Source organism: Marmota monax, unplaced genomic scaffold, assembly GCF_021218885.2.
Source record: "Marmota monax isolate L192 unplaced genomic scaffold, Marmota_monax_Labrador192_F-V1.1 WCK01_AAM20220418_F8-fsc00014, whole genome shotgun sequence".
NCBI lineage: Eukaryota > Metazoa > Chordata > Mammalia > Rodentia > Sciuridae > Marmota > Marmota monax.
The window spans coordinates 11,125,461-11,138,383 of NW_026695222.1; the positions used below are offsets into that span (position 1 = coordinate 11,125,461).

Sequence of the window (12,923 nt, forward strand, 5' to 3'; positions counted from 1 at the left end):
GGGGGTCTGAGCTCCAGACCAGGGAGACAGGCGGAGGCTTCCTGGCGGCCAAGGTTGGAGAAGCAGGCCTGAGGTTTAGGTGCAGGCAGGGGTCCCAGATCAAGGAGAAAATAGTGAGGAGCCTCAGATGCAAATCCAGGGGGTTGGTGAGGGGAGGCTCAGGGGAGGAAGAAGTCCGAATAGGGGCTTTTTATTTGGTACCAGGGATGGACCCCAGGTGCGTTTAACCACTGAGCTTCATCCTCAGCCCTCTTTATATTTTATTTAGAGACAGGGTCTCACTGAGTTGCTTAGGGCCTTGCTAAGTTGCTGAAGCTGGCTTTGAACTTGTGATCCTCTTGCCTCAGCCTCCTGAGTTGCTGGGATGACAGGGGAGCGCCACTGAGCCTGGTTTGGGAAGGGGCTTCTTTTGCAGGAGGGTGCCAGGGATTGAACTCAGGGGCACCCAACCACTGAGCCCCATCCCCAGCCCTATTTTGTATTTTATCTAGAGACAGGGTCTCACTGAGTTGCTTAGTGCCTTGCTTGTGCTGAGGCTGGCTTTGAACTTGAGATCCTCCTGCCTCAGCCTCCTGAGCCACAGGGATTACAGGTGTGTGCCACCACGCTGGCTCTCATGGGCAGTTTTGATGGCAGGAACAGCATGAGTAGAGCAGAGGTGAGGGTCGGGCGGGGTGTGGCTTTGCTCTGGGCTAGACCACAGGGTGATGGGTGAGCAAATCCAATGTACCCTGCCCACACCGTGGCCAGCACAGGGGCAGAAGTGGTCCCACTTGGGATTCCCCAGGGCGAGCTCTTTCAGGTGCTGCTGGCGTTTAGGGCTTCAGGAGCCAGCGGGGCTCTGGGCAGGGAGTCAGCCTGTTATTTTGCAACAGCTCAAGGGTCAGGCTGTTGGAAACACGTGGCCAGAAACGAGTCCTGTCAGGGCCCTGCTGCTGCTTTCTGGTTTTTCTTTTTCAGAAAACTTGGACCAGCAGCTCGAGGTTCTGAGCTGGGAGTGACATGATGGGCGCCGTGTTGACAGGACAGAAATCTGAGCACATTTCAACAGAGAGGGGGTAGGGACCTTCCGTGAGTCCAAGACTACAAATTAGAAAGTAACCTGTCGCACGGAGCCATTGGAAGCGGCGCGCGAGCGTGTGGGATCCGCACAACACTTTTAGACTCCCTTCCTCTCGCACACCCCCTCGCCATCTGTCACAAAGGGCACCAGGAAGATGCAGGGAGGAACATCCAGCCCTGGGGGCTCCAGAGCTCGGCAGCCCAGATGGGGGGCTCCTGGCGGGGCCACATCACTCTCGGGGTGCTGTCATCTGTGAGGGCCAAGGGGCTGACAGCGGGCTCTCGGGAAGCACATGTGTGTGACTCAGTGGAAAACCTTTCTGTGACTCTCCCCCTAAGTCAGGAGGGGATGAGTCTCACCCTTTCCGTCTTGGACCAAGGAATCCTGAGTAAGGCATTTAATCTCTTCCACGAGCTCAAACTCCTGGCTCCCTCCCCTCTTACTCCTGGGACCACTTATTCCCCAAGTCTGGGACTTGATTTTCCTCATCTGTACAATGGGGATAAATGCCAACCCCGGGCATCCCTGATGAATGAGATCATGCAGATAAAACACTCAGCAGGGACGCTGCTGAGTACTTAATAAACATGGTGCCTCCTCCCTCTCCCAACCCCTGGTTCACATCAGGACTCATCGGTGCTGACTGATGAATCACACCATGAGTCTCCGTGGGGCTAGCAAAGAAATAATTAATGGCTCGAAAGTACCCAGAGTACACCACGGCTTTAAAGGACCTCCGACAGCCTGGGCAAGTTGGAGTCAGGCTCCTACCCCCTTATTTTTCTGTGAAAGAGGAAGTGAGATTGACTTCATCACTCAGGAAAGTACACTGGAGCCACCAACAGGCCACCTTCCACCCCAGGGTCAGAGGCTCCGTGGGGGGTCCAGCTATCCCCAAAGCCTGAATCCCAACTCAGCTTGGCCTGCTCCAGGCTAAGGTGAGGGAGCTCCTGGGAGGTCTGCCTGAGAGTGACCCAGAGGTCCCTAGGCCCAGATGAGGTCCAGCAAGTATCCACAGGCCTAGTGTGGGGCCGTGGGGCCCCAGAAGGAGCCTGCCCAGGTGTCCCCAACCTCCCTCAGCGCAGTCATCAGCAAGTGGCCCTACGTTGGCTGGGAGAACCCAGGGTGGGGACTTCACTGGCACCTTTTTACAATTGCCCTTTGGCGGTATTTGTGCCAAATGCGATTTGTAGAAACTTCTTCCCCTGCCTCCCCCAACCAAGATGATCCACATGACCAGACCCCCCCCCCCCCCCCGCACAGGGATCATGTGAAGCCAGGGCCATCATGTGACACCTCCCAGAATGACAACCCTGCCCGAGACACGGGCCGTCCTTCCATCTCCAGCTGCCTTCCTAGGCCTGACATTTGAGTTTCTCACCGGAACAAATCCATTTTCTTAGAAAACTGGACAACTGCCTACTCCTACCTTCCTGCCCTTCTATCGTGTCCCTCTTCTGCTTTGTCACGAATCCCTTGCCCCAAACAAGGGTGGCAGGGCCTGAGGCCCCATCTCCAGCCTCAAAGCAGGGCCCAGGGTGCCACCAGAACCCCAGAAAACCGAGTGAAGGATTCTGGGAGGCCCGAGCTCGGTGGCCTTGCCCCATCCCTTGCTGCCACCCTCAACCGAGACATTCATTCTTACCTCCTAAGATTTATTTATTTCAAAGTTAATCCGGGCCCCTCTGCTGCTTCCACTTTTTCAGGCTATTGATGCTGAATGGATTGGAACGGAAGTTTTATGGCCCAATCTTTACCATTTTATACATTGTTTTTATAGGCAAAGGGTGGGGGGGAGACGTGATCACAAGAAGGGTGCTGGCACTCCCGGCCAGGGCCCCAGCGGAGGCAGGTGTCCCCCTAAACATTTGTTAATCAGTGTTACTGCTCATTTGCCAGGGAATGAGCCACAGGGTCCTGGTCTGAGAGGGCCTGGAACAGACATTTAGAAATTCACTTGGACCCAGTTCCCGGCTTCATGAAAATGAGGCACTTGCAAGAGGCACTTGTGCATTTCCCAGCCCAGGAGGACCGCAGGGCAGGGCTAGGACTTTTTTTTGCAGGGTACAAATGGCTGGCTGGGGCAGGAAGAAGATCTGAGATCCACTCACAGGAAAGATAGGAAATGTATCAGAGCTTCCGTGTCCACCCAGCAAGGAGCCCACTGCGACCAAGAAGAACTGGGGGTGGGGGGACACCTTGTGGGCTGCTGGGGCTCAGGGGGAACTAAATGCAGGGCAGAGAGAAGCTGCTGTCCATCCCCCACCCTCTTCCACCCCCTCTCTGCTAGTTCTCTTTTTCTCAGTGCTATCAGATGGTAACCAGTTTCCAGGCAAATGCAAAGGGGTGGGGTGTGTTGGGGGGGTGCACACTGAGCTCATCCTTACCTCCCTGCTCACGGTGGCAGATGCAGAGACCCCTGTCCACTATAGCTTCCAGAGGCCACAAGACAAGACCCCCCCCCATCCCCTCCCTCCGCAACTCCTCCAACGCCATTGCTCGGAGCTTCACCTCCTCCCAGGAGACTCCTGTTTTTGCAAAACCCCTTTAAGAAGCAGGACTCCTGAACGGTGACCTCACCCCTTGGCGAATACACACAGTAGCCCTCACAGCCCGCTGCCTGCTGCCTGCTGCCTGCCTGCCAGGTGTTTGATGTAGGCCAACAAAAAGACATGCTCAGAGCCACAGGTAACAGCCCCGCCGAACACCTGAACTGCGGGAGCTGCCTGGAAGCCTGGGGAAGGCAGAGCGAGGGGGAGCCGGAGAGCAGCCAGGAGAGAGTATCCAGCCGGAGGCTTTGCCACCACAGGGACAATCCACAGCGTTTTCAGGAGAGATCAGTAGATCACAGGCAGTCTCCCCAGGGCCTCCCTGGCTCCTGCCAACCCCCACTCCCGCATACACACTGACACTGTTCGACTCTTCGTACCCGAGGGAGGACTCACTCTTTCCTATTTGCAACAGCCTGTTTCATTCCAGGCAGCGTCTCTGCCCCCACCCGCTCTCTGGACTCTGAAGTCAAACCTGTGGAAAGCCCTAAGTCTAGAGAGACAGCTCTGAGCAAAGCCACCCTGCTTAAGAGCCACTGACAGCCTGCCGTCCTCCTTGCACTAGGCAGGGGCTGGGTAAACCGAGTCTTCACTAAGTCCCAGTGCCCAGCACAGTGTCACACTGTCACTGTCTATAGAAACAGACCTTTATAGAAAGAGTTCTATCCTGGGGGCTAGCCTTGGCTGTGTGACCTTGGGCAAGTCGTTGGCCCTCTCTGGGCCTCAGTTTCTGCATCTGTAACCCTGGTGACAGGCATCTCTCCCCCTAGGACTGCTGCACGTTAGCCGAGCGGCTCCCAGCGGCAGTCTGCGAGGCCCGAGCCCGCGGTTCCGGGCGGGAATCGGTGGGGAGTAGGGGTGCTTACCTGACCAGGCGCAGGACGCGGCGAGCAGCAGGCAGAGCAGCGGCCCGAGGCGGCCGGGGGCCGGGCCGGCGGGCTCCATGGGCCGCGGCTGCGGAGCGAGGAAGGAGAGCGGCCGTGAGTGCGCGCTCGGGCGGCGCGGGCTGGAGCGGGGAAATGACTAAGGCTCCCCCTCCCCCGCCCCCCGCCCCGGATCGGGGGCCCGGAGCGGCTCGGAGCAGCCGCCGCTGCCGCCGCGACGGTCGGGGACTCCCCCCCGCCCCCCGGGAGAGATCGGGAGACGGGGAAGGGGACGGAGCCAGAGAGCGCGGGGAAGGAAGCCGGGGACGGCCGGGGACAGGCGACGGGAGAGAGGGACAGACCCCGGGGAGCAGGGCGGGGAGCCCGAGACCCGGGAGGCGAGCAGGGGGGAGCGAGGGAGCAAGGAGAGCGAGGCAGAGCGAGGGAGAGAGAGGGAGAGAGCGAGGAGAGCGAGGGAGAGAGCGAGGAGGCGCGCGGACCCGGGCCGACCGCGCGGGAGAGCGGCGCCGAGCGCAGGGCCGGGGCAGCGCGGCCGCGGAGCCCGAGCGCAGAGCCGCCCCCGCCGCGGCCCACCTGCCCCGCCCGGGCTGCCCGCCGCGCGCCCGGCCGCGGTCCCCGCGCTGCGCCCACCGCCGAGCCCGGCCCCCTCCGCCGCCCTCCGCCCGCCGGGAGGCTGCGGGCTCCGGCCCCGCGGCACCTCCTCGCCCGCCCGCAGCGCGCCCCGCGGAGGCAGCGAGGGCAGCGCCGGGCCCAGCACCCCGCGCGGGTCCCCGGCCGCGCAGCCTCCGCCGCCCGCTCGGGCTCGGGACCGGGACGCCGAGAGCCCGGGCTCCGACTGCGCGCAGCCCCCGGCCCGCGCGGCCCTTCCCTCCGCCCTCGCGCCCGCCGGCCGGACCTGCGCCCCCGGGAGGCTGGAAGGCGGTGGACGCGCCGCCCGGGCTGCCCAGAGGCCCGGCTCCCCGCTCCACTTTGCGCAAACTTGTTTTTCTGAGGCCGGCGCCGCGGGCGGGCTACATCGTCCTCTTAAGGTGGACTGGGGAAGTTGCGGCCGGCCTCCCCCGGCCTCCAGACTCCGCCGGACTGGTCCCCGCTTCCCGCCGCGGGCGAGAGGCTGCGGGCGGCGCGGGAGAGGGGGAGTGGAGGGGGCGGGAGCGCCGCCGTTTGCCCCTCCCCGAGTGGCCCTGCCCCCGGTCCCCGAGCTCTGGAGCTGCCTAGGGCATGGGTGCGGGCCGGAGGGGCCCAGATCTTCCCGAGCTGGGCCGAGGTGAAGCCAGCAGGAAGTGGAGGCAGGGGGAAGGGGAGAGGAAGGAGAGAGTGATGGTACAAAAATAGCGAGTGTGTAGGAAGGACTTCGGTGCCGCCTGGGAGAGAGGCGCGGGGAGCGGGGAGCGGGAAGGGGCTGCGGCGGGCGACGCGGGGCGAGGGTCCCGGCCCGCCTGGGGCGGCGGTTTCTCCCGGGCCCGGGGCCTCTCCACCGTGGAGCGCAGCCTGAGAGGCGCGGAAGACCCAGGCAGGGGCGTGGGGAGAGGGGGCCCCTGGAAGGCCTGGGCGCCAGGAGATGGGGAAAGGCTAGAGGAAAGGAGAAGACCTGGGGTGAGAGGCCCGGAGGAGAGGACGGAGTCCCCCCGTGGAAAACCCAGCCGAGGCTGTCCCTGTCCTTCTTCCTTATGTCCCTAGCATCAGCAGGTCAGCGGTGGGGAGTTGGAGTGCTGGAGTCATCTGGCAGAAGGCGGCTCCACTGGGAGGGAGGGAAAGGAGTTCAAGACCCTCTACTAATTGGAGAGTTTCTGAGTTGAAAATAAGCTTCAAGATGGCCAATTTTGGTTCACACTGGAGTGGTTAGGGGACAGAAGGAAGCAAAGTGGGAGAAGTCCCTGCCTGTAAGGGGAGAGGGAGGGAGTTGAGGACCCCAGAGGGAGATTTTTCCCAAAGGCCACACAGCAAGGCCCAAGGTAGAAAGGAGATGTGATTTTTTTAAATTATTATTATTCACAAGCTAATAACCTTTGCACAGTGACACCCTTGCCCCCTCGGGCTTTTTGATCAAATGCCTGGTTCTCCTTTTCTGCCAAGACAGACAGGCATTCAGGGTGCAGCTGCTAAGAACATAAGAGGAGACTTTCTGGGTCTATAGTCTCATGAGCCTTGGGGACTTGAACAAATGCCTTCTCTTTCGGTGCCTCAGTTTCCTCATCTGAAATGAGGCCAGGGTGAGAACCAACCTAAAAAAAAGGCTGTTGTGGGGATTAGACAAATTAATATTTGCATAACATTTTGAAAAGCGCCTCCCATGTACCAAGTGCAAGGAAAATGTTTGATAAGTAAATGAGACGCCAGTCCTGGGGAACCTACAGGGTTCCGGGGAGCTTTGAAGTTCAAGGGAATTTTCATTTCTTTGGGCGTGGGAGATTACAACAGGTACCTGTCCCTGGAGGAATTCACATTCTAGTAGAGGAGACAGATAAGAAGGCAAGTCGAAGGAATTAATGGACAACATTAGAAGAGAAGCTTAGCCAGAGGGGGTGAGCTCCTTTAGATAGGTGGCAGGTAAGTTACCTCCCTGAGAGGTGGGAGCCGGGTGACAAGAAGGGAAAGCAGAGGTTGGGAAGAAAGATGTTCCAGGAAGAGGGGTCGACCTCAGAAAAAAGACCCAAAGTCAGCTTGGCTGGTGGGCCATCCAGCCCGGTGGCCTTGGAGGCTCAGGGAGAGAGCCTAGTGCCATGGTCTTTGTTGTGTTCAAAAGGCCACTCTGCCTGCCAGAGGGGGCTGCAGGGAGGGGAGCATGGAACTGGGGTATCAGGGTGGGAAGATTATTGTGGGGTTGTCCTAGCTTCAGGAATGGGCAGCAGGGATGAGTCTCCAACTCTTCAGGCCACATCTGGCAGGACCATGAAGGTGGCCAGAGGAGGCTCCTGGGGAAATACCCATCACCAGACTCCCTCTGGAGTGGGAGGGGGACAGGAGCCTCTGATGAGGTCAGAGGCAAGGCAGCCTCCTGCTCTGGCCTTCCAGAAGGCTCTGCTGTTTGCAGTTCCCCAGGGCACACACACACACACACACAAACCTGCCTGGGATTAGGAAACTGGGGATTAGGAAGGATAATAATTGAACCACCTGCTATTTATATATAGCACCTTTGGCAAAGACGCTCAGCAGGGCTTCCCAACACAGTCCCTTTTATCCTCACCTCTGCCCCAAGGGTGGGGTGGAGAAGGGGCCTACTGGGCCTGGTTCTGTATCCACATAAAAATCACCTGTCACCAAACATCAGGGCAGAGAGGCCGTGGAGATCAATGGCACATGGGCAAACAGAGGGGGTGTGTACCACTTGCCTGTGGTTACCTAGAGATTATGGCAGATAATTGGTTCCAATCAGGCACTCCCATAGCAGACAGCCTGGGCTGCCCTGGGTCATGAGCATTTGCTCCTGTGCACGCCGATATTTACTAAGCATCTACTATGTGCCAGGCACTGAGCTAGGCAACGGGGATGCAGCAGCTGGAAAAAAGATAAAACCGAAAAAAAACTCCTGCTCTCAAGGAGCGGACAATCTAGTGGGGGAAATAAACAAATCGATAAGTAAACTATTTAGCTTTTCAAGTGGAAACGGATACAATGGGGGAGAGCCCCTTCCTGTGCCAGTTTTTGGGAAGGGGTCAGGGACAATCTCACCTCACCGGGGAGGTGGGATGGGAAGCCAGAGAGGGCTCTGTCCCTGCACCGGCTCCTCGACTCTTCTCTGCTACCCCTGGTGACAGTCTGTCACTGGGTGGCACAGGCTAGGCTTTCCCATCACATCCAGAATAGAGCCTCTTAGCCCCTCCCCTGTTAGCACCCTGGTCTGAACCTCCCTGTCTCCCCCCCCCCTCCCCGCCCCCGGGTGTCCCATTTCTACCTATCCTTCCTGTCACTCAGCAGCCCCAGGGATCCTTTGATATGTGTCCCATCAGCTCCTTTCCCTGTGGTCAGGGGTCTGCTGGAGAGATCTGACTGAGCGCAGGAGGGGACCATCAGGGGCTTTGAAGCTAGGACTCCGTCAAGTTGACTTATGTAACTTGGAGAAAAAAAATATTTTGAGGCTCTGTCTATGAAATAGGAATGACAAGGACGATCCTAATACAAGGTGTCACTGGTGGCCTGGATGTGAAAGCAGCCCTAGTAGGAAGGATCCGGGGTGGGCCTCCACAGAAGGCGCCAAGGTACCAGACTCTTCTACACTCATGGAACAACCTTGCTGGGTCCCCCGAGGTGAGGACAAAGCCAGGGACAGGGTGAGTGGACCAGGGCGACTTCGCAGGGCTCGCGGGACCCTGCAGGGACCCAGCACTCCCTGGCACCAGCTCTGTCCACTCCCGGCTCTTCACTTCCCGTCACCCTGGGCCAGCGTCAGCAGGCGAGCCCGCCAGGCTGCTTTTGTGCGGGGCCTGTCAAGAGGCTGGGGCTGCCAATGACCTATTTTTCTGGGCAAAGAGGAGGCATTTGGAGTAGAGGCCTCAGCTGTGGAGCCAGAACCATCAAAATACAAACAGCACAGACTCCTGGGCAGCCTGCACTGGGGAACCAGCTGCCCGGGAGCAAAGCTGCTGACCAGGCTCTAGAGAAAGCAGGGCTGGGGGTCCGGGGCCCTGGGTGTCCCCGGCTCATCTCTTTCCCTTCCTCCCCCTCACTGTCCTGTCACCCAACCCTCTTGGCTTTTTGCCTTCAAAGTAAATGTCCTCCGACCCTCACCCATTTTGTAGCTGTGAAAACGGAGGCTTCCCAGGGTGGGAGTGGCTTGCCTAAGATGCACAGCTAATGGGTGGCCAAGCCCGTCAGGATTGGAACTCGGGTCTCCAAAACATGACACCATTTCCCGTTTGCTGAACTTTAGAGTCATGTTTTGGAACACACTCGCGCCACACCCGAGGGGCTTGCCAGTTACTCCCCGGTTTTACAGCTGACCAAGCTGAGACCTTGAGAGGCCTCTGCTCACCCTGTCACAGTAGTCCCCCTCGGCCCCTCCCCAGTGACACCCCAGCCTCTTCCCCACTTTGCCTGCCTAGCAGGCATTGTGACCTGCCCAAATTGTGTGTTTTCGTTGTGTTTTATCTATCTTCCTGCCTAGCTACAGTTCAGTCCAGCCTGTCCGCTCAGTGGTTAGCTCTGGACGTGATCCTAAGGCTGAAACTCAGACTATCCTGGGGGCAAATTCTTTTTTTTTTCTTTTTGGAGAGAGGGTACCAGGATTGAACTCAGGGGGTACTCAACCACTGAGCCACATCCCCAGCCCTATTTTTGTTTGTATTTTATTTAGAGACAGAGTCTCACTGAGTTGCTTAGTGCCTCACTTTTTGCTGAGTTTGGCTTTGAACTCGAGATCCTCCTGCCTCAGCCTCCAGAGCCATTGGGATTACAGGCGTGCGCCACCCTGCCCAGCCCAGATGCAAATTCTTTCAGGAATCCGCCTCTCACTTATGAAGATTGGGTCAATGATAGTGTTGAATCTAAACGGTTTTTGTAAGGGTTAAAGAAGTTGATATTGATTATGCCAATTGTTTTTTTTTTTCCCAGAACCTCAGCCCCAGGGACCTTCAGCAGTAAAGAGTAGGTTGATAATAAATATGTATTGTTTAAAAACGGATTCACTCCAGCTCACAAGGTAAGGAATCAACAGAGGCAGGTCTCTGCAAACCTGTGTTTCAAAACTCACCCCACTTTATAATCACCTCTCCATCGCACCCCGCCTTGTCATCCATAGCTGCCCAGGAAAACAGAGCTGTGGTTCTCCAAACTGAGCAGATATCAGCAGCCACTGGAGGGAGGGATGGTTAAGACACATGCCACGCCCCACCTCCAGAGGTCTAATTCAGTGGGTGTCAGGTAAGTTCCTAGAATTTGCATTTCTAGCAAGGTCCCCCCCTGCTGATGCTGAGGCTGCAGGTCCCAGGGCCAAACGTCAAGAGCCACTGGATAGACTGCTGTTCAAGTGGACCTGGGAACGGTTGGCGGGCCTGGTCCTGGCTTTCCTGTTGGTCGGCCAGTCGGTCCGTCCCTGGGGTTCCTGTCTGAGGTGAAGGGAGGGCGGAGGGCAGAGCAGCACCCGCTCAGAGCGTACAGTGAGTGCTCAGAGGCTGAGGGGCTGTGACAGATCACTGAGCCAGGCCCCGAGGGAGCCGTGCGGTAATTAGTGCTTTCCCGGGAAAGTCAGCGATTCAGGCACCAGGCAGCAGGCGGGCGGCTCGTGGAGCTCATCAAGGGTGGGACTGGGCTGTCAGGGCCTAAATACCATTCTCAGGCTCTGGGAGCTGACTCCACCCAGAGCGGAGCCCAGCTGTGCTGAGGCTGAGCTGCCCCCACACCTCTGGGAGGGGAGTCTTGCAGGGCGGGGAGGCAAGGCCAGAGAGCCGATTGGCTCCCTGTGTGTCCGCCAGCCTGGGTTGGGGAGCTGACCGTGCCTACAACATAACCACAGCCAGAGCCGGGAGCACACACCAAGCCCAGCCCTGAGGGACTTCAGTGGGTTCTCTGGTGACTCTCCCATGGACAGGATTCTCATTCCCATTTCACAGATGAGAAAACTGAGACAGGGAGCTGGACGGGGCTTGTGGTGAGCAAACAGCTGGAGAGCGTCAGAGCCAAGCTGTGAACCCCGCAGCGTGCCTTCCCCACCCCTGCGCACTCTGGCTCGTACTGTGCAGGGAGCTTGGAATGTCCCACAGTCCCCTCTCTGGGTCCCCATCGTCACTCCAGAGTGACTGGATCCATGATTTCCAGGTCCTTCTGGGGTGCCCGGCACTGGGCCTGCTGAGGGGCCACCAGCACCCAAAGATTTAGCTCTCGTGGGACCACACGGCTGAGTGGCCACAAGATGGGCATTCAGTCCCAGACCGTCCCTCGCTAGCTGCGGGATCCTGGGCAGGTCTCGCCTCAGCTTCCTCATCCAGAAACAGGTTGAGAGTGGGATTAATGGACAAGAAGGAGAGAGAGAGAGAGAGAGAGAGAGAGAGAGAGAGAGAGAGAGAGAGAGAGAGAGAGAGAGTGATTCTGCAAAAGCCGGGGCCTGCTGTGTAGTGGCAGCTGCTTCTCCATCTGCATCCTGGCCGTGTGGCTTCTCAGGCCACCGTGTCCCCTGCTCATCTCCTCTTCCTCCCCACTCCCTGTCCTGTCAGGCAATCCTCTCGGCTTTACCTTCAAAATAAAGCAAGAGTCTTGCTCATCCTTCCCACTTGTTCCACACTCTGCGCTGGACACCTGCATTTCTCACTTCCTCCTGGACATTCCACCTGTCTTTCCTTCAATCAAAACCTCCCCAATAGCCTGCCATCTCATCTCTTGAAGAAAACCATATTCTCCATGTAGCTCACAGGGTCCCATGTGACCCCGCCCCCTCCTGCTTCTTCCCTTTTGCTTACTGCACTGCAGCCATACTTACCTCCTGGGTACGTTCCTGGTGGGTGTCCACCCCAGGGCCTTTGCACTTGCCATTTCCTGTGCCTGGAATCGTCTTTCCCCTTCTATCTGCCTAGCTCATTCCAACTCTTCCTTTGTGTCTCTGCTCACATGTTGTCTCCTCTCATGGCTCTGCTCATGGACAGAGCAGGAAGCAGCTCTGTCTATGAGGGCGCTGCAGCTTGATCAACGGGTTCAGGCTCCTCCATCTTGTCCCAAGGGCCTGGTTTGGCCTGGATTTCCTCAAGGAACAGGTGTCCTCATCAAACTCCCAGCTGCCTTTCCAGGCAAGGAGTCCAAGACTCTGCAGCTGGCCTTCTGCCTGTTCCAAAGAGGAAGTGTCCGTCCCTGGGCAGGGACTGGCTTGGCCCTCAGGGAAAGCCCGTGGGACACATACCACTTTCTCTGCTGCAGCTTCCAATGAGCAGGGGCCCTGGCTCCCAGTCGCCTGCGGCCACCCTGGTCTCCGTGCTGCCCCAGCCACTGGGGCAAGGAGGGAGTGGGCTGGGAAGCCCCCTCAGACCTCGGTTCCAGAGCCTGGTGGCCTGTCCCTCCGGCCGCCTCACAGCCTGGCTGTGTGAAGGTGGAGCTCAGGTGCCGGCTCACCTGGCTGAAGCTCCGTCCTCCCCTGGCCTCTCCCCATTCGCACAGGTGAGCCAACAGGGGCAAAGCCAGGCAGGGAATCTAGATCTTTTGATGCCAGATCCCTTTCCCTCCTCCCATCCAGGTCCTTCCCACCCCAGTGCCAACTGCCTGGAACACGGGGCTGGTTTATGCCTGAATTCCACCCTGAGAGCTTCCTCTCTGACATTCCTTCTCCAGAAAGAGAGCAGCAGGGACTCCATGGAATAGATAAAAAGACTGAGGGCCAGAGAGGAACCGTGGCCCCAGACCTCAGCCTGAGACGTGGTGAAGGGCCTCAGGAGAGAACGTTCATCCGGGTTCCGTCTCCTGACAATGCTTCTCCCCGGATTCCAGCAAACGGTCAGCCTTCCAGAA

General features: G+C 58.3%; 1 protein-coding gene across 1 annotated transcript in view; it reads right to left on the minus strand.

The window, feature by feature from the left end:
- Positions 1-5,658, minus strand: part of Sirpa (signal regulatory protein alpha) — a 41,695-nt gene extending 36,037 nt beyond the window's left edge. The window contains 2 exon segments of the mRNA XM_046433161.2: positions 4,479-4,566; positions 5,392-5,658. Coding sequence (XP_046289117.1) covers positions 4,479-4,557 — 79 coding nt within the window. The 5' untranslated portion in view covers positions 4,558-4,566; positions 5,392-5,658.
- Positions 5,659-12,923: the final 7,265 nt, after the last annotated feature.